This window comes from Phragmites australis, chromosome 5 (genome assembly GCF_958298935.1).
Source record: "Phragmites australis chromosome 5, lpPhrAust1.1, whole genome shotgun sequence".
Taxonomy (NCBI): domain Eukaryota; kingdom Viridiplantae; phylum Streptophyta; class Magnoliopsida; order Poales; family Poaceae; genus Phragmites; species Phragmites australis.
In genome coordinates, this window is record NC_084925.1 from 32,968,697 (window position 1) to 32,989,714 (window position 21,018).

General features: G+C 49.5%; 2 protein-coding genes across 2 annotated transcripts; both read left to right on the top strand.

Moving 5' to 3' along the window:
* The first annotated feature begins 2,810 nt into the window (after positions 1-2,810).
* LOC133919316 (LRR receptor-like serine/threonine-protein kinase EFR) lies at positions 2,811-4,884 on the top strand. The gene is made up of 2 exons (XM_062363679.1): positions 2,811-2,934; positions 3,179-4,884. Exon 2 carries the CDS (start codon positions 3,197-3,199, stop codon positions 4,535-4,537), a length of 1,341 nt encoding a protein of 446 aa, XP_062219663.1. The 5' UTR covers positions 2,811-2,934; positions 3,179-3,196; the 3' UTR covers positions 4,538-4,884.
* A 12,323-nt stretch (positions 4,885-17,207) lies between these two features.
* Positions 17,208-18,669, top strand: LOC133917998 (probable LRR receptor-like serine/threonine-protein kinase At3g47570). Its single transcript, XM_062361791.1, has 2 exons — positions 17,208-17,955; positions 18,413-18,669. The coding sequence occupies exons 1-2, from the start codon at positions 17,328-17,330 to the stop codon at positions 18,667-18,669; spliced, it is 885 nt and encodes a 294-aa protein (XP_062217775.1). The 5' UTR covers positions 17,208-17,327.
* Positions 18,670-21,018: the final 2,349 nt, after the last annotated feature.

A 21,018-nucleotide genomic window follows, 5' to 3' on the forward strand; every position in this document is an offset into this window, starting at 1 on the left:
AGTTTAAACTTACAGCGGAATATAAATTAACGTTTTTTTTCACAAGTGAACAACCTAAATATGTTAAGCTCAACTAGTGCACAATCACCCTAAATAAATATGAAAGTTACAATCCTAGGTAGCAAGAATTATTCAATTCTAGCAAAAAAATATGCAAGAAAGCACTAATTGAAAAAGTCTAAAAACATTGTTCACGAAGCTAAAAACATAGTTCACGAAGCTACAAAACACTATTCACCGGATGCTCCGAGTCAACCCGGAGTCTTCGGGTTGTACAATTCTGAAACCTCCAGGTAGATCCGGATTCTCCGGGATCTGTATAGAACTGAGCTCAAAACTGAATTTAAAGTACGACTAAAGAGTTTTAGCTCAAACCAAGTGATGCTGTATGTTCCAAGTGATGATTTCGAGTAGATTCACGGAGAACCTATAATCAAATACACACGAACAAGTAGATCGAGCAAAATGCACAAATATTAAGCAAGAACTCACACGAAAGGGAACAAGAGAGGAGACACAAGATTTATTTCCCGAAGTTCGGATTTACCACCGTGAATCCTACGTCTCAGTTGAGAAAGCTCCAATGAGATGGGTCTCTTTCAACCACTTTCCTGCTCCAATGACCTGGGTCTCTTTCAACCACTTTCCTCTCTAAGCTCGATCACACTTGAGCTTGGCTTTCACTCTTGATTTCTTCCTTTGCGGAGGCGAAATTGAAGCCTTCACAAACTTTCCCACGGCTCACCACAAACACGGGAACTCACCGGGTAACACCTAGCCGGCTACGAGGCTTCACCTCCAAAAGTAACAAATGCTTCACGAATTTCTTGCCGATGAACTCAAGTGCTCAAGATTGGATTTAGCTCACTTGCACTCAATCTTCCAATCTCACAACCCAACTCACTTTTCTTCTCAAATCTCTAACTAAATTGGAGTGGGAGGGAGTTCTTTTGGCTCTAAAAATGTTCTCTTTTGTGCCCTTGCAGCAGCCCCAAAGGATGGGGGTGAGGGGGTATAAATACCTAACCCTCCAAAACTAGCCGTTAAAGCACTTTTTTATACTGACTCGGAGTCTCCGGGTCAACCCGGAGTTTCCGGGTAAGCTAAAGAAAGCAAAACTGAGCATCTAGACTCAGAACCTCACCCAAAGTATCCGGGTCGACTAAAAAGGCCCAAACGAGACCTCTCCCCGGAACCTCACCTAGAGACTCCGGACAACCCGGATAATCCGAGTTAACCCGGAATATACGGATTCAGCACAGCTGACCTTCGAAAAATGGCGATAACTTTTTTCTCCCGAAGTCCGATTTCGACGGTTTTGGACTCTATGAAAAGCTTATTCAGAGGGCTACACATCCCAATTGAATTCATGACCTAAAACACATTGGATCAAATTAGAAACACTCCGAAACCCAATCCGGACACTTTCACACTTTCCACACCGAGATTTCTAAAAAGAACTCTCACTTGGTTTGGTTAGAAACTCTTAAGTACTGAGATACGATAATTAGCTCTACATTGCATCCCTCTTAATAGTGCGGCATACATGTACTCAAATTCAAAGATAAAACGCGTTTGAACCACTTTGAGCCTTTGAATAACTTTCAGGTACCGCTTCTTTCATTCAAACCTTGAGGGTTGCCAACTTTCATATATTCTTCACTCCATCTTTTCTTGATTCTTCATATGATTGATGCGAATTACTCATACCTTCCCATGGCCTCACACGGTCTATTGGCGCAAAGCCTTCATTCGCTCTTCACCACCACCTTGGTCCTTCAGTGCCAAGTCATTTGCTTGCCCTTCACCACGGATGGTCCATCGCAGCTGTGTCTTGCTTGCCCTTCACCGTCTTGCCATAAAAAACCACTTTGTATTCGACATCTTCAAGGAATTCATTTTATCAAATATAGAGTCCACTCTTGTTCTTCACTCTTGGCATATATGATTTCAATTCAACATGAATCCTAACCCCAACTCACTCTCAAGCACAAAACATGTGGGTTAGTCCATAAAAACTAATTGACAACTTTTGTACCTTAAGTTACTTGATCTCCACATGTAACTTATTAGCCTTCGTGTATATTGTCAATCTTCATATAGAACCTAACCCCACTCATTCTTAAGCACATAGCACACGAGTTAGTCCATAAAACTCTATTAACAATGTCATACCTTTAGTTACTTGATCTCCATAAGTAACGTAGTCTTTAAGTTTATTGCTAATCTTTTTGAGTTTTTATTTCTCCTTATGAGCATCACTAAGAGCTCATTGATAAAGATGCATTTCTTTCATTCTCATGGTATTTCTTAGTAAATTTATAATTCATCACTTATGTATTTCCTATAAAATAACTTAGAGCTCATTTATCTTGATGCATTTTTAATCTCCCCATTCACTTATAGCTCATGCATATCTCTCAATACATTGTCTATAGAACAACCTACTAACAAACTCAACATTATTATTAGTCTATATGTATTGTCATTAATTACCAAAACCACATATAAGGGCTAGATACACTTTCGTAAACTACTCGGTGTATAGAACTTGTGAATAAAACATGCTATACAAATTTATCAGAGTTTGAACTCAAAAATTTTAAACTTCAGAAAAAAAACACCCGAAGACTGTATTTGACTCTTTGGGGATATTTCATATTTATCTTGCGACGGCGGCGCTGGCCGCTGGGTGAGGAGATGGAAACTGAAAGGTGGCGGTAACTGGTGAGTTTGACGGACTCGGGGTCTTCGATGCCGCGGCGGTCAAGCTAAGATAAGGCCGATGCAGGTGTGTGGATGCAACGCCGCTGTAAAGTGTTTTTAAACCCCTTGGGGCCTCAACCAGCTGAGCATCCAACTTAAAAATCACAGTTCAAACACCCACTACCAATCAAAACAGAGCAGATCAAAAAGCCTGCCGGCAGATCAAAGGTACCCTTTCTCTCTCTCTCTCTCTCTCATTAGTGCTCCTACTTAATTATCCGCTTTAGCTTGTTAATTTCTATAGCTCTGTCAGGGTTCGCAATAGAATGGGGGTGTCCGCCTTCCATTTCTGAAAAATAAAAGAGAAAATTGACTAATAATCTTAGAAGATAGCACACATATGCACGCTGTAGAAGAATTCGAGATGGTTCCTCTAGTAATACGCCGTTAAGTTTATGCTTTATTTTTGCAGGTGACGATTAAGTGCCTCATGTGTCACTCCAAGCAGCCGGCGAAACTCGTGCTTATAGTATTGCCGTTGCTGCTGCTTTGTTATGGAATTGGCAACATCCAATGTTCTGTAGTTCACAAGAACAGCGAAGATTTTCACTCACTGCTAGAATTCAAACGGGGCATCACCAGCGATCCAAAAGGAGCCTTGAGTAATTGGAACCCCTATACGCACTTCTGTCGGTGGAATGGTGTGAACTGTAGCTCAACGCGACCATGGCGCGCCACGGAGCTCAACCTCACCGGACAAAACTTGGCTGGCCAAATCTCACCCTCTCTTGGAAACCTGACCTTCCTTGACACCCTTGATCTGGGAAGTAACCTTTTGCACGGTGTTATTCCTGATGCACTTACAAACTGTTCCAACTTAGCCTACCTAGATTTATCTAAAAACAACCTCATGGGTGTTATTCCTCCTAGAATAGGTTTTCTTACCAAGCTAGCTGATATCGTCCTTGACAATAATGATCTCACTGGGGGCATCCCGGCAGCCCTCGGAAACATCACTTCTTTAAAAGTACTTAGTCTTAAACTTAATCAACTCAATGGAAGAATTCCCCACGAGCTTTGGCAAATGTCAAACATAGTGAAGTTGGTACTAGCCCAAAATAACCTATCAGGTGGAATCCCACAAACTTTATCTAATATATCTTCTCTTCAGAAATTATCCTTGGCGTACAATATGCTAGGCAGCACATTACCATCTAACATTGGTGATGCCCTTCCTAATCTTCAGTTATTGTACTTGGGAAACGACCACTTTGAGGGTCACATTCCAGCTTCCCTAGGCAATCTGTCAGGTCTAAAAGAAATGGATCTACAAAGTAATCATTTCACTGGCCAAATCCCAAGCTCTTTTGGAAAGCTTTTACAGCTGACTTATCTAAACCTTGCGGGAAACAAGCTTGAAGCAAGGGATAGTAAAGGTTGGGAATTCTTCCATGCCCTGGCAAACTGTAGTTTTCTAAATGCACTTTCGTTGTCTAACAATCAGCTACAAGGAGCCATACCAAATTCGATTGCTAATTTGTCCACCAATCTTACATATCTTCTATTGGGCGGAAATAACCTATCAGGAATAGTCCCCCCAAGTATCAAAAAATTTAATGGTTTAATTGAGCTGGCACTAGATTTCAACAATCTTACAGGTACAATTGAAGACTGGATCGGAAAGCTGACGAATCTGCAACATTTAAATCTCCGATCGAACAACTTCATTGGGACAATTCCACCTTCCATTAGCGATCTTACACAGTTGACATTTCTCTCTCTTGCGGAAAATAAATTCACTGGTTTTGTGCCACCTAGCTTGGGACCTTAATCCAATATTGATGTTGAACCTTAGCCATAACAGTTTCCAAGGAAGCATACCTGCTGAGTTTGGTAACTTTAGACAACTCACTGAATTCAGCAAACAAATTTAGTGGAGAAATTCCTGAAACTTTGGGCCAGTTTCAACAGATATACACCATTCTGTTAGACTATATTTGGACTATAGCTCTATATTTGGTTATTGCTAATCCCGGGCCTCCCTTCCTATTCTCTCCGGATGCTTGTTTTCATAAGCCGGTATTAGAGATATAGAAGGCCTGTGCTAGCCTTTGGCTATTTATGTAATCCCGTGATTATCAATTGAGTATTGCGTGATTTCTCTCCGCTTTCATGGTATCCGAGACGGTCGCTCCTGTGACCTCGCTCTACCACTTCTGCTCCTAGTTTTTCGCTGCTACCATGGCCGGCAAACTCACCCCCGAGGACCTCGAGCGCCAGCGCGCCGATGAGGCTCGTCTTCGTGCCGAGGCCGAGCACCGTCGCGCCACGGAAGAAGAGCGCCAGCGCGCCGCGGCAGAGGCCGGCGCCGCAGTTGTCGTCGCTCTCCACGCTCAGGCAGTCTCCGTCGCTAACATTCATTCGCTCGTTCCCATCGTCCTTGACCTCGCGTCCCCAAGTTACTCCAAGTGGCGCGGCCTCCACCTCGTCACGCTCGGGAAGTATGCGCTCACCGAGCACGTCCTCTTCGACGACACCTACCCCGACTGCGCATCATGGCGGCGCATGGATTGTGTCGTCCTCTCATGGTTGTACGGCACTGTCGGTGATATGGGAACCAGGGGTTCCCGAGTCCCGAGGCCAGGACAGTGCAGTGCCACATGGCGCCCTCCCTCGGGGACCACCTCCCCGAGGGCCCGAGGGAAGCCAGGTCCGGGAGGGGGTTCTCGAGGCCAAGAACAGTTGGTCCCCGGGTACCCAGAGTTCCCCGAGGACCCGAGAAGAGCCAGGTCCGGGAGGGGGTGCTCGGGGCCAAGAACAGTTGGTCCCCGAGTACCCAGAGTTCCCTAAGGACCCGAGAAGAACCAGGTCCGAGAGGGGGTGCTCAGGGACAAGAACAGTTGGTCCCCGAGTACCCAGAGTTCCCCGAGGCCCCGAGAAGCCCTATGCCGGTGGACCCCGCAAGGACTCCACGATGAGGTGTCGATCGGTGGGAGGCCCGATGCTGCATTTAAGGGGGAGCGTGGATGGTCACATCCAACCACTCTCCCCCACGCTTGTCGTACTGAATACGTCAGTCCCTGCCACCGCCTGGTAGGAAGGCGTGGGAACAATTAATGCGGTAGGTCCCATCGCATGTCCCTTCGCGGGGCCCATGGAGACAGACGGCTTGAAGATATCTCCGATGGGCTTGAGGCTTATCGCCTATCGCCCTGTTGCATCAGACCGTGTCAGACCTACTCTGACCAGATAAGCATGAGAGAGTACTCAGAGGCTGGCCGGTGGGCGCCCCTGCGCCTGCTAAAGCTGGGATGTGAAGACCGATGGGACCGTCCAAGGGGTGCATTTTCAACCCTCTGTAACATCAAACTGTAGACCCATGATGGTTGTTTTCTATTTATTGTTTACGAGAACTTGTGCCCTCGTTCAGGGCACACCCTGGAGGGCCTCCCCCCGGTAGATAAAAGGGGCAGAAGCACTTCATAGAAGGCACCGGGTAACAGAGCTCAAGATAGAAAGAGAGGCACCTGAGACCCGACCTGAGCTAACTAGAGACTTCAGACTTGGAACAGCCAAGAGATAGGCCCCGAACTGAACAACAGAGCCCGAAGCTTGTAACATAGAGAAAGACGAGAATGCTAGAGATCCAGAGAAAGACATTCCAAGAGCGTTAATAACACACTAGACACACAGGAGTAGGGTATTATGTTTCCGTGCGGCCTGAACCTGTCTAAATCCTTGGTGCATTTACTCCTACTAGCCGATGATCATTCGTCCCGCCTAAGTCTCATACACATGCATTAACCTCACGTACGAGGTAGATCCAGGACCAGCCCCCCAGCCAAATCTCAAAGGGAGTCCCTCAGGATCTCCGCTTGCGGTGTTCATCCTCCGACAGCTGGTGCGCCAGGTAGGGGGGTTGCATCCCTGAATCCACCTTGTTTTTTGCAGAAAAAATGGCGGGCGGACATCGTCTTCAGCACACTGACTCGGACTCGAACGAGGAAGTGGAAAACGTGGCCCAGGGGGCCCCGGCTCCTGCTGGTCCTCAGCAGCATTTGCAGTCGGCCCGTACGGTGCCTCCCTACAATGGCGCTGGGCCCAGAAGGGCCGCAGCCACTACGGGCGGGCCGCCAAACCCGCAGCAAGCAGCAATCGTCCCTGCCGCAAGGTCGGCATCCGAACAATGCCATGCGCCGATACGGCGTAAACTCAACTTTGGTGACGCCAGCCTTGGGAGTGCCTTGCTTGCGGCGCAAGCACTCCTTAGGCACCAGCCTGTCCAGGCAGCGGGAGAAACACCAGAGGGCCATTGGCTACGGGAGGTAGTCGACTTGGTGGGCACGGCTCATCGGCAAGTACTTGCCCAGAGCTCCCGTGCCACCTCCCTCCACGGTACAACAAAGGCCAGAGCATCTTCGGGTGGCGGCAAAACCGGCCGGGGGGCTCCAAATGAAGTGCCGCCCCACTGGTCACGACAGGAGCTCAAGACCTTCGCTTGCACCTCAATGAGCGGAGGGCCATCGAGGATGCGCGTGTCACCCTCGAGCGCCACCGGGAGTCCCGTCGCGAGGCTGAGGCAGAGGACCAAGCTTCCTCTATGCCAGCCTGTGACCGCCAGGGTTCTCCGGCGCGCCGGCATTCACCCACCAAGGGCACAGCCGGCGCCGAGGTATACGGCACCGGCTGCCGAGTGTTCACTGGTGAGCTCCGCCTGGTCAACTGGCCCACAAAATTCTGGCCTGAACTACCGGAGAAGTACGACGGTTCCATTGACCCTGTCGAGTTCCTCCAGATCTACACCACCGCCGTCCAAGCGGCGGGTGGGAACGAAAAGGTGATGGCCAACTACTTTCATGTGGCCCTGAGGGGCTCTGCCCGCTCTTGGCTCATGAACTTACCCCCCAGGCTCTATTTGCTCCTGGGATGATCTGTGCCACCAGTTTGTGGCAAACTTTCAGGGCACTTTAGCGCGTCCCGGCCTGGAGTGCGACCTCCATGCCGTCAAGCAGCGGGAGCGAGAGACGCTGAGGCGGTTCATATAGCGCTTCAGCCAGGTCCGCAATACCATCCCGCGGATCACCCCCACGCTATCATCGTTGCCTTCTGGTAGGGCGTTCACGACGAGCGAATGCTCGAGAAGCTCGGCACGCACGAAGTCGAGACCACCGCGGAGCTTTTCGCGCTGGCCGACAAGTGCGCCAAGGCAGAGAAAGCTTGGGCGTGGCACATTCCGCGCCCCGAGCAACCGCAGCTAACAAAGCAAGTCCTTTCTGCTCCGATAAGTGGGAAAAGAAAACGAGGAAGAAGCGCGACGCTGCCCCTGTCTTGCCGGCGGAAAGCGATGCATGCAGGCCGACACGCCGAGCGGCTGACAAGAAAAAGCACGCTCCCGCGAGGCCAGAGGTAGCGAAGTGGTGCAAAATCAACCAAACCGACTGGCACGACCTCACCGAGTGCCGGTCAGTGAAGGGTCTCGCAGAGCGGCGCCAGAAGGAGCGCGAGGAGCGCCGCAAGGGTGGCGACAACAAAGGCGCCCCCGAAAACGAAGAGTTCGGGTTTCAAGAGCCCGAGCACACCATCACGTTCATCGATGGGGGCGCGCACATGCCCTCCTCTCACCGCTACGTCAAAACAATGCGGCGTGAGGTGTGCTCGGCAACCCCGAGCGCGACGGCCACAAGGCCCCTCAAGTGGTCGGAGACCCCGATCACCTTCAGTCAGGCGGACCATCCCGTGAGTACTGCTAGGGTGGGGCAACTGCCTCTGGTGGTGTCCCCCACTATCTGCAATGTGAAGGTCAGCTGAGTGCTGATCGACGGGGGTGCAGGCCTGAACCTCCTGTCCCAGGAGGCGTTTAAGAAGCTGCAGGTGCCTTCGAAGCGTCTGAAGCCATCCCTCCCTTTCTATGGGGTGACGCCGGGGCACACCCTCCCCCTCGGGTAGGTCGAGTTACCCGTCACCTTCGGGAGCTGGGACAACTTCCGGACGGAGAACATCATCTTCGACGTCTCGGAGGTCCCTCTCCCCTACAATGCGATCCTCGGGTGCCTGGCGCTCGCCAGGTTTATGGTGGTGACACACTACGCCTACCTCACCGTGAAGATGCCAGGCCCGGCCGGCCCCATCTCCGTGTCTGCCGAAACTGACAGCGCCGTCTCCTGCGCCAAGCAGCTGTACTCGGCCTTGGTCTCCACTCGAGCCGAGGTTGAAGGACACCCAGGGAGTCCGGGACCCTCTTCATCCAAATCCCGACTCGCCACCGATGCCTCCATCCCCACGAAGGAGGTCGTGGTGGGCGAAGACCTGTCTAAGGTCACCAGAATCGGTGGCGACCTGGATGCCAAATAGGAAAGTGCGCTCGTCGCCTTCCTCCGGGCTAACGCTGTGTAACACCCTGATTTTCAGATTTCTCAAATTTCTCAAATTTTCCAAGAGTATTGAATAGCTTCACTAGTAGTATAGGTTTAAAACATATTTTCTTAATCAATCAATCAACATAGGTTATTATTTTCTGTGTATTGCATGCTGAGTTTTGTTAGGAGCCAGGTAAATGTATTAGAGTTCTTTTTCCTTTTCTTTCTCTTTGGTGTTTTGAGTGAAAAAGATTTTGAAAAGGTTTTTACAAAACTCAGTAGTGAATAAGTTAAGGATCTTAATGGTTGGAATTCAAAATCTTTGAATTCATCATCTATTCAATCCTTGATCATACCTGATCATTCTCTAGTTCAATTCAAATCTTATCCAAATTCTTGTTTAAATCCAATCACTCCTCTTTCTCAAATTCTACCCAAATCCAAATTCAAATTCCTTATCTACTCTTATTCTTGATCAACCTCATTTTTCGTTTCTCTCAAATTCACTCCAAACTCAATTCAAATTCAAATCCTATTCAAATTTCTTTGCAAAAGTTTCTTTTATAAACCCTAGATATGTCTAAAGTGTCTTTGGGCTCAATCTTGCTTAAGTCCAAACCCTTAGCCAAGTCTTCTAGATGGCCCAACAAAGGATCCACGAAATCTGTAAATTTTCGCGGAGTCCTGGACAGCCTCATTTCTCAAGACGTTTCGGAGTTCAAAATGACCTCAAATGAAAATCTTGATAATACCAAAGTTGTAGGTCTCGTCGAGAGCTTTGATTTGAACCTATGAAATTCACCTTTTGGATAATGGAGCTGGGAGTTATGGCCCCCGAAATCAGTGCTGCGCAGAGAAGTCCGAGTTCAAACAGTTTATCTTGTGACGCATTTTTGGAAATCAATATGGCGTTTTTAGAAGTTCCAATGACTACCAACGTTGTAGATATTTTCGAGTACTACAATTTAGAATCAAGAAACATCCAATTTGGAGTCCGGACTATAGAGATATCATCCTCGGAATACAGAGCTGCGAAAAAGGAAATCGTAACCGACTCGAACTCGAATCCAATTCGTGTTCGGTTTGGACTCTACCTCATCCAGCCGCCCCTAGCCCTATATATATGAGTTGCACGCCCTCTCCTACCTCTATTTCATGTCCTCAAGCCCTAGAAGTCGCTGCTGCCCTGTCCGTCTGTCGCCGGAGCGCCGCCGTTCGCCGGAGTTGCCGCCGCCGCCGCCGGTGATGCGCTACGTCATCTTCTCCGCGAATCCTTCTTCCTCGACCACCAAAGCAACGTGAGGACCTCTTCTTCTCCTCTCTTACTACTGTTTTAGCATAATACTAAGTCCCTAGCCAAGCTCTAGCCCCGGCCAAAGCCCGATCTATGCCGCTATGGTCGTCACCGTCGCGGACAGCCGCGAGACAGCCGCGCTGTAGCTGATTGGCATCGATGTTCTCGATTGACCAGAGGTCAAATCACCAAGCCCTTTCACCGGTGCATGTCCCATGATGTTCCCCACGCCCCCACCAACCGGTTTAGCCAGTAGATTAGCCAAACTATCGAAATCAAAGTCGACATACCCGCTGCCCTGTTTCTGCACGTGTTCTGCACGCGCACCGGTTTTGCATTCGCGTCCCCCGTCAATCCGAAAGCCGTATGGATGCACCAACCACGTCACAGTGTGTCCCATGGAGTCTTCTATGTTACCCTAGGAGCCCATCCCCGTTTGTGCAGCGACACGACCAGGACGCCATTGCCAACCACAGCATGTCGCAGCCATCACCCGTTTCATCTATACTGATCGTTCTTGCTCTTAGTGGATGATCTACCAAAACCCATGCCATAGCATTGTGTTCCCGGGTTATATGAACATCCTTGTTCAAACGGTTCCTCAAATTTCATAGCCAATCTCCTGGAACGTGAGTGTCTTCGTTCCTGCATTTGTTCGCGGTCACCACCAAACCTAGAAGCAGTCATCGCTGTTTTGCCGCTACCTTGGATGATCCCTTCCAAAACCAACCGTACCATTGAGTTAGTCTTTCCGCGTTCTACGCCATGCTTCCCTCGTTTCACTGAAACACCACTGAAGCCGATATTGATGTTTGTGGCCACATGCCCGATCGCCATCTCCGACGAAACCCAAACCACCACCGCTACATAGAATGACCAGTAGTATCCTTATCCTAGAAGTGCAAACTTTAGCCTTTTTGATCCATCATAGGTGCTCGATACTAGATTTCATTGTATCCCTTCTTTAATCCAAGATGTTACATGCATAGCATGCCAAGTCAGCACCACATCATTCTCTTTAGCCTAGCCAGTGAAGTCTAGTCTGCCCTATACTTCTTGAATCTTGTGCAATAGTGTTGTCACGCCTCACACAGTGATTGTGCAATAAAGCCTTTTCCATAGGAAGATAACTCCAGTAAATCAGTATTTCTTTTCAGTCTAATCCATCTCTCGAAAGCTATTCTCTTTTCATCTTAACTCTAATTTAGACGATTCTTATGTATAAACGTTTCTAAAATCATTCCTATCCAACCATAGTGTTTTTAAAGTATTTTGATGATGTTTGGTATGTTGTTCTTAGTGTTTGCTTTGTGTTGTTTATCGGTAGTTCTCGCGATTAGTCGATAACGTTCCGGAGCAGTTTGAGAGACTTCAAGACCAAGATTTCGACAACACTGAGCAGCATTGGGAATAAGGCAAGTGTCCTTGATCATATTGAACCTATGTTTTTAAATATTTTGTTTTACAAAACTGCATGCAATGTCTGTCAATATGATGGGTAGTCACCTATGTTAGGGTTTTCCCTAGATTTTCCTTTATGGATAGATTGCTTAGCCTTGCTTTTGGGATATTGGGAAGTGTCATAATTTTGACTAATGAACATATGCAGTAATGATGGTTAACATGATAATGTTTTAGCAACATGGAATCTTAGGTCTTGAGCAAAGTGGTTTTGATGGTTATCATGGTTATGATGTTGGTTTAGTGTTTGCTCAAGTAACCTAAGTAAGGACCGGTTCGTGGAGCGACAACCCAAGAAGTAACGTACCAACCACGAGGCTGATATGGGTAAAGTGTGACATACTGATTAGAGTCTGTCCAGTGTGCGTTGGGTCAGCACAAAAGGGGGCTTCTGGGTAGGAGCTGTTGCTTGCGTAAAGCCTGGCGGTGAAACCTAGTGGGCAGACATGCACTGGATTAGTCTCTGCCAGTGTGCGTTGGGTCAGCATAAAAGGGGGCTTCTGGGTAGGAGCTGTTGCTTGCGTAAAGCCTGGCGGTGAAACCTAGTGGGCAGACATGCACTGGATTAGTCTCTGGTTAGTGGCAAATGTCATGCAGTGATTCTTGGCGGCACACCACTGGCGTGTGTTAAGTGTTTCGCGGACACGGCAACATGGAATTCACTGACTCGTGGGGAAAGCTGGACAACCTCTGCAAAGTGTAAAACTGTTATAACAGCCGTGCTCACGGTTATGAGAGACTTGGATCCTCACATGATTAGTGGGTTGTGGTTATGAGTTTGGTTGTGGTTATGGTTCTGGTACATGGAGTACTAGATGGTTGTGGTTATAGTTCTGGTACAGGGAGTACTAGATAGTTATGGTTTTGGTTATAGTACAGAGAGTACTGGACAGTTATGGTGTGCAAGGTGGGGAGCCTTGTATGCTGGATACTGAACTGTATGGGTTACATTCACTTAATAATTGCTTAATGCTTTTGAGTCCAAATATGTTTTCATTACTCGCATTTACGCAAATAAACCCTTGTGTTAGTCTATTCTTGATATAAGCCTGCATATCATTACTTTCCCCCACTTGCTGAGTACTTTATGTGCTCACACTTGCTATTTTTCCTATACCATGCGATATGTATGCTGCTGCTCAGTGAGTGAAGATGTTGAAGACTATCAAGACGAGGTTGTGACGTTCTAGGCGCGTGTCTCCCGGTCAGTTGCCTGCGGTGTTGTTGGGCACTAGTGCTTCTGTTCCGCTGCAGATATCTTCATAGAAGACAATATATGTCAATTGCTGTAAGAGTTTAACGTTTATTTAATAAAAGTATTGCTTTTGTTACTTCACCTGTGACGTCCTTATGTGTGTTGAACATCCTGTGCACACGTAAGCCACATCTGGTTTTGGCCGTTAAAACCGTGTGTGACACGCTGACGTGTTTACATGGCAGCCGTCGGATATGCCTGGGATCCCTAGGGAGGTGATCAAGCACCACCTTGCCGTGCGCCCAGACGCACGGCCGGTGAGGCAGAAGGTTCGCCGACAGGCACCTGAGCGCCAAGAGTTCATTCAGGAGCAGGTCAACAAGCTCCTTGACGCTGGCTCCATCCAAGAAGTCATCCACCCGGAGTGGCTAGCGAACCCCGTCGTCATCCCCAAGGCCAATGGCAAGCTGATGATGTGCGTCGACTACACCAACCTTAATAAGGCTTGCCCAAAAGATTCTTTCCCTTTACCCCGCATAGACCAGATTGTCGATTCCATTGCGGGGTGCGATCTTTTGAGCTTTCTTGATGCAAATTCGGGCCATCACCAAATTCGCATGGCCAAGCAGGATGAAGAAAAAACATCTTTTATTTCCCCGGTGGGGACTTATTGCTATGTGTCTATGCCTTTTGGCTTGCGCAACACTGGATCTTCATTCTAGCGGGCCGTCTGCATTACCCTTAACATGCAGGTCGGTCTCAATGTCGAAGCTTATGTCGACGATATCGTGGTCAAGTCCCGAGAACGGGCCACCCTGCTGGAGGACTTAGCCGAGACGTTCAATAGTCTCTGCAGCACGCGCCTGCAGCTCAACCCCAAGAAGTTTGTATTCGGGGTACCCGCAGGCAAACTCCTCGGCTTCTTGGTTTCCAGTCGCGGAATCGAGGCCAATCCCGAGAAGATTCGGGCCATTGAGCATATGCGTCCCCCAGCTCGGCTCAAAGAGGTACAACGCCTCGCTGGGTGCATGGCATCCTTGGGGTGCTTCATCTCCAAGCTCGGGGAGCAGGGGCTCCCACTCTTCAAATTGCTGAAGAAGATCGGTCGATTCAACTGGCCACTGGAGGCCGAGCAGGCCTTCTAAGACTTGAAGGAATATCTCACCTCACCACCCATACTAGTGGCCCCCGACGAGGGCGAACCTTTATTGCTCTACGTCTCGGCCACTCCTCAAGTCGTGAGCATGGTGCTGGTGGTGGAGCATGATGAGTGCTCGGGGCAAGGTGCTGGGTCTGAGCTCCCGGCCACCCCCGAGCAGCTTGCAAGACTCGGGACCGCTCCCGACCAGGAAATCGAGCTCGGGACCTCAGGAGGCCCCGAATATTGCGTTGAGCTCGAGGGCTGTGGCAAGGCCTCGGGCGAGGCCACAGTCGGGGCCCGCCGGATACAACGACCGGTGTACTTCGTCAGTGAAGTCCTCCGAGATACCAATACGAGATACCCTCAAGCATATAAGATGCTCTATGAAGTGCTTATCGCTTCCAGGAAGTTGCGTCACTACTTCCAGGCACACAAGGTCTCGGTGGTAACCACATACCCACTAGGACCGATCCTGTGGAACCGAGAAGGTACTGGGCGTATCGCCAAGTGGGCGGTCGAGCTCGCAGAATTTGACCTGCACTTCATCAGCCGCCACGCAATCAAAAGCCAGGCTATGTTCGACTTCGTGGCGGAATGGACGCCGGTCCCCGAGATCGACAACGAAGAATTGTCCGCACACCCCGGGCAAGACGGACCCGAGTACTGGGTCATGCACTTTGACGGCTCCCTCACGCTGAAAGGTGCGGGGGATGGAGTGGTGCTCACCTCTCCGACGGGTGAAGTACTCCAATATGTCGTGCAGCTGCATTTCCAAGCAACAAACAATATGGCGGAATACAAAGGCCTCATCGCTGGACTCCGGGCAGCAGTGGGTCTTGGGATCCGGTGGCTGCTTGTCAAAGGTGATTCCCAACTAGTAGTCAACCAAGTATCCAAAGAATACCAGTGCTCGGACCCGCAGATGGCGGCGTACATGGCAGAAGTCAGGAGGCTGGAGTGGCACTTCGATAGCCTGGAGCTGCGGCATATACCTCGCCAGGACAACATCGTGGCCGATGACCTCTCCTGCCTGGCTTCCGCCCAGGCGCTCGTCCCAACCGGAACCTTTGAAGAAAGGCTCACATGGCCATCCATCCTGTCTGCCGACCAGGATGAAGGGGAACCCTCGAGCTCAGTCGAGGGGACCCCGATCGCACCTTCAGTGGGAAGTCCCATCAAGGTGCCGCCGCCCGGTGAGTGCGCTGCGCTTGCCGGTAGTCCTCAAGAATCCTCGTGGATCGACGAGATCCGAAGGTACTTGAAAGAAAACATCCTTCCCGAGGACAATGCCTCTGCAGAGAGGATTGCACGACAGTCCAAATGCTATGCCATTGTAGATGGGGATCTCTACCGGTGCGGCACGGATGGTGTCCTCCTGAAATGCATCACCCGGAAAGAAGGCAGTGAGCTCCTCACTAAGATCCATGAGGGCGAGTGCGGTGGCCATGCATCGTTCCACACGCTGGTCGGGAAGGCCTTCCGGCAAGGTTTCTACTGGACAACAGCCCTCCTGGACGCTTCTGAGCTGGTTCGGAGCTGCAGGGCATGGCAGTTCCACGCAAAGTAGGTTCACCAGCCAACTCAGGCTCTTCATACCATCCCCCTGTCTTGGCCCTTCGCGGTCTGGGGGCTGGACATCTTGGGTCTATTCCCCCGAGAAATCGAGGGCTATGAGTACCTGTACGTCGCCATCGACAAGTTCACCAAGTGGCCGGAGGCGGTCCCAGTAATCAAGGTCACCAAGAACATGGCGATCCAATTCATCCGCGGCATCATAAGTCACTTCGGCATCTCGAACAGGATCATCACCGACAATGGCACCCAGTTCACAATTGTCCTGTTTGGGGAATACTGCGAGCACCTCGGGATCAAGCTTTGCTTTGCCTCTGTTGCTCACCCTCGTAGCAATAGGCAAGTTGAGCGTACAAATGCCGAGATACTGAAGGGGCTCAAGACCCGGACCTACGACATGCTCGCAAAGCATGGGAAAGGGTGGATCGATGAGCTACCCATTATGTTATGGGCCAACCGGACCACGCCAAGCCGGGCCACTGGGGAGACACCTTTCTTCCTTGTCTACGGCTCGCCTCGGGTGAATGCATACTCAGAGGGCGAACATGAATAGCGAAGACGTGACGACGTCGATCACTTGGAGGAGCGTCGGCGACGAGCCGCCGTCCAAGCCGCCAGATATCAGCAGAGCCTGCAGCGCTATCATCAGCGCCACATCTGGGCCCGGTCGCTTGAGGTTGGGGATTTGGTTCTCCGACGCGCTCAGTGCATGAAGGAAAGAACAAGCTCTCCCCCATGTGGGAAGGCCCCTTCGTCGTGACCGGTGCTTTGCGGCAAGGCTTGTTTTGGCTGGCCACAAAGGACGGACAGCCTCTCCCAAACGCGTGGAACATCGAGCATCTGTGCAAGTTTTATCCCTAGGTGAGCATATTGGTGCTCGGGCCAACTAGGACAGGGGCCTTACACTTGCCCAAGTTGGCCGTGGGCTGCCAGCAACCATGTAAGTTAGCACTTCTGTACAAATTGTCAATATACGCTCATATTACTCTTATTTCAAGTTTTTTCTCTGGAATCCATATGTTTAATCTGCTTGGTGAGATGCTCGATTTGTGCGAGAAAAACATGCTCTCTCATTTTTTCTGCTGATAAAAACGGATCCCGATCGGTATGCGCGCAGGCAGTAGCTGCTGACTTAAGACTGTTGTGGTAGGTTGTGGTGCCCGGCTGCATGGCAGTAACCCGAGCACTACCGAGCCTCTGGGGTTCTCGGGTAATCCTACCGCTTGAACAAAGAGTAGTTGGGACCGCCTAGACCCTTCACGATATGCCGACATCTTCATGAAAGGGCTGCCGATGTCCGTCTTCCAAGAGTTTTGGTCCAGTCTGAACGTTCGTCCTTCTGCCGTTACGACTGCGGGGGTGTGTTAGACTATATTTGGTTATTGCTAATCCCAGGCCTCCCTTCCTATTCTCTCCGGATGCTTGTTTCCATAAGCCGGTATTAGAGATATAGAAGGTCTGTGCTGGCCTTTGGCTATTTATGTAATCCCGTGATTATCAATTGAGTATTGCGTGATTTCTCTCCGCTTTCACATTTGAATAGACCAAAATTTTCTTACAGGAAACATTCCAAATACCTTCAGCAATCTAAAGAGCTTGAGCATGCTCAATCTTTGCCATAACAATTTATCAGGCCCGATGCCAACTTGTCTAAATGATCTAGAGTCTCTCACTAAACTAGACCTATCTTACAATAATTTCCATGGAGAAATACCAAACGGTGGTATATTTGATAATGCTACAATTTTTTCACTCGATGGCAACCGGGGACTGTGTGGAGGAGCCATGGATTTGCATATGCCCCCATGCCATGTTGTATGTAGAAGGAAAGTAGAAATCGTAAACTACATGGTCAAAATATTGATCCCAATATTTGGCTTCATGTTACTCATAGTGTTCATTTACATTATAATCCCTGGGAACAAGACATCAAGAGGACCATACTTATTGCTGCTTTCTTTTGGTAAGCAATTCCCTAAAGTTTCTTACAAGGACCTAGCTCAAGCTACAGGAAACTTCTCCGAGTCAAACCTAATAGGGAGAGGAAGCTATGGATCAGTTTACAAAGGAAATTTGATTCAAGCTAAAATGCAAGTGGCTATTAAGGTTTTTGACCTTGAGATGAGGTATGGAGACAAAAGTTTCGTATCAGAATGTGAGGTGTTGAGAAGAATCCGTCACCGGAACCTTCTTTCTATCCTAAGTGCATGTTCAACAATAGACAATACAGGTAACGATTTCAAAGCACTTATTTATGAGTTCATGCATAATGGGAATTTAGACACATGGTTTGATCACAGACGTGCTGGTTTACCTACAAAATGTTTGGGTTTAGTTCAAAGAATAAACATAGCCGTTGGCATAGCTGATGCATTAGCCTACTTACACCATGACTGTGGAAGGCCTATTGTCCATTGTGATCTGAAACCATCTAATATCCTTCTTGATGATGATATGAATGCCCATTTGGGACCGGAACTATCGGATACATCGCTCCAGGTACTATATATATATATATATATATATATATATATATATATATATATATATATATATATATATATATATATATATATATATATATATATGTCATTGTCAAATCCTGTATTTGTCAAAGGCAATCTGTTATGCACATGAATATTTTGACTTTAGATTGAACTAATCAGTGGTTTTATGTTTATTTTCAGAGTATGCTCAAAGTATTCATGCATCAACCTGTGGGGATGTTTACAGTTTTGGAATAGTACTTTTAGAGATAATAATAGGAAAAAGACCAACAGATTCTATGTTTGAGGATGAACTCACCATGGTTAGTTTTGTGGAGAGGAACTTTCCAGATAAATTGTTACATATTATTGATGTCCATCTCCGAGAAGAATGCAAGGGCTTTATCCAAGCAGCGGTGGAATCAAAGAAGCTCTTTCCATTCTTGCCTAGTGACTAAGGATTTTTCACAAGAGTTTTTTTTATGATCAAGAAGGGCGAAAACAAAGTCTGCTTTCTGAGCAAAAGGCGCATCGATGCTTGTTGTCTCTCGTGCAAGTTGCTTTCTTGCACGAGTCTATCCCCAAGAGAACTAATGAACATGAGAGAAGTAACCATCAACTTGCACTCAATCAGAAGATCAAATGTTCGAGCGATCAAGCACGAGCAAGTTCTTTTTTGCTAGATGGATTTACGACACGCCATGGAGCTTGGATATTACCTTAGTTTTTCTGTCAACACAGTAGCCAATAATCATAAAGATGAGATTAGCAACGAGTGGCATGCTGAAATTGATGAGCTGCCCTGCGCCCCTGCTAGGAAGCTATATGTGGTGGGCTACAAGTCGTTTATATGTGCCTCATGTCATCCCCCTTAGGACGACTCACCTCCGCCGTCTAGCGTCCCCCCTGCCGCATCCCACCCGGCCGTCGTCACCATCAGCGCCCTGCTCCGGCGGCTGCCCCCCCCCCCCCTCTTTTCCCCTCCTTTTCTCCTCCCCCGCTGGATGGTTCTTCTCCGTCATGTGGGGCTTGCCGGGCCGTGGTCCTCTCGCCAGATCTACCCTGGTCCGGCCTGATCGGGTCTCCCACCGGGTGGATCTGCACCCTCTCCCGTAGGGCTGCCTCTCCGAGTTCCATGCATTGAACACGCGGTGTGATCCTGCTGGTCTCGCGCCTGGCCACAGCGCTGCGCCAGCTCCGTTGCTTTACCCGGGCTACGCGCGTCACATGGGGCATGGACGCGGTAGTGCTGGTCACCGTGTGCGTCCCTGTTGTGCTCTCGGCCGGATCCAGGTTGTCCTGACATGCTTGCCCCAGTTGCGTGGGCCTGTTGCACGCCCTTGGCACGGCCACTGTGGCTGCCTCTTTGCGAAGCCACCATCGTGGGTATGGTCATTGATGCGGGGCAGCTCATTTGGCACTGCAAGGCGCTATGCTGCTGGGCAGCGTGGTCGTTGCGCTTTGTGTGAGCGCTGGGGGGGTGGCAGTGCGGCGATCTTCTTCCACGCACCTGGTGGTGCGGGGCCTCCAGCTCGCTCTGGCGTCGGTGTTGGTAGCGGTGGGCGGCAGCCTGTTGCCTTTGGTGGGTCCACCTGCATGGCTCCTTCGGCGGTGGTTGCCCCTCCTGGTGCTTTGGCTGGAATCCGGTGGTGGTGGCACCGTGCCGGTCCTTACTCTTGGCATTTGCGTTGCTCCTCCCCTTGCCCAGCCTTCTCTTCTATAGGTTAGGCCCATGGGGAGCTTCGTGACGCTGGGATGGCCATGAGACGGTGCGGTTGCGAGGTGGTGGTGTTGCATTTGGTGGTGGCGACACCGTGTTGGTCTCGACGCCTGGCGTTTGCGTTGCTCCTCCCCTTGCCCGGCCTCCCCCTCTTCTGCAGGTTGGGCTCATGGGGAGCTTCGTGATGCTAGGATGACCGTGGGACAGCGTGGCTGCAAGGTGGTGGCATTGCTGTTGCTTTGGGCATGGCCCTTGCGCAGGCTGGTCATGCGCGAGGGGCGGGAAGTGGGAGCCGGCGACGCCCTCGGGTGCCATTCTCCTTCTTGGAGGCATTGTCAAGGCGTCTCCCCACTCCCCTCCCCTGGACCTTCTGTGTGAAATCTGGTTCGGGCAACCGGACGGGCGACAGCGGTGACTCGACATCGCGTCCTCCTTGGAGGCGTCACTCTAGAGGTGTAGTTCTCGTGTCACGGTGGTCGTCGGCTTAGTGGCGGCTTGGTCGGGTTTGATTTGAGCCATCAGTTTCTTCTATAGGTTTTCCCCTACGTCCTTGATTCATGGCAGCTCTTCATTCTTGATTGGCACTTCTCGACAACGATTTGTTCCAATGCACGCTCCTCCGAAGCGATGCATTGCCGACTTGTGTGATAGAGAGATGCGGAGTGGGAGCAAGGCTCCACTGACCGAATTGTGTTGTGGCGGCGTGGGAGCATAGCTCCGCCGACCGAGTTGTGAAGGAGACAGTCATTTGGTTGGTTAGTGCACGAGTTGAGCTGGGTTGGACCTGTTTGTTATCTGGTTGCGCCTTTTGGTGTGGGCGTCTGTTTCGAGTTGAGGTCATATTATCGTCTCGGGGCCTACCGGTTTTCATTTAAACCACGTAGTTGTGAGGTTTTTGGGCCCATTTTTATTTATAAACTGGGTCATTTCTCTTCTTCTATGAGAAAATTGGCAATGCTCTTGTTGTCCTTTCAAAAAAAAACATTTGGAAATAAGTCTTTGATAAAGCATCAAGGAGTTGACAAAGTATCTCAGATAGTGCTCCCCATACCCGTACCCGCCATTTTTTTTTCCGTACAGGCATACC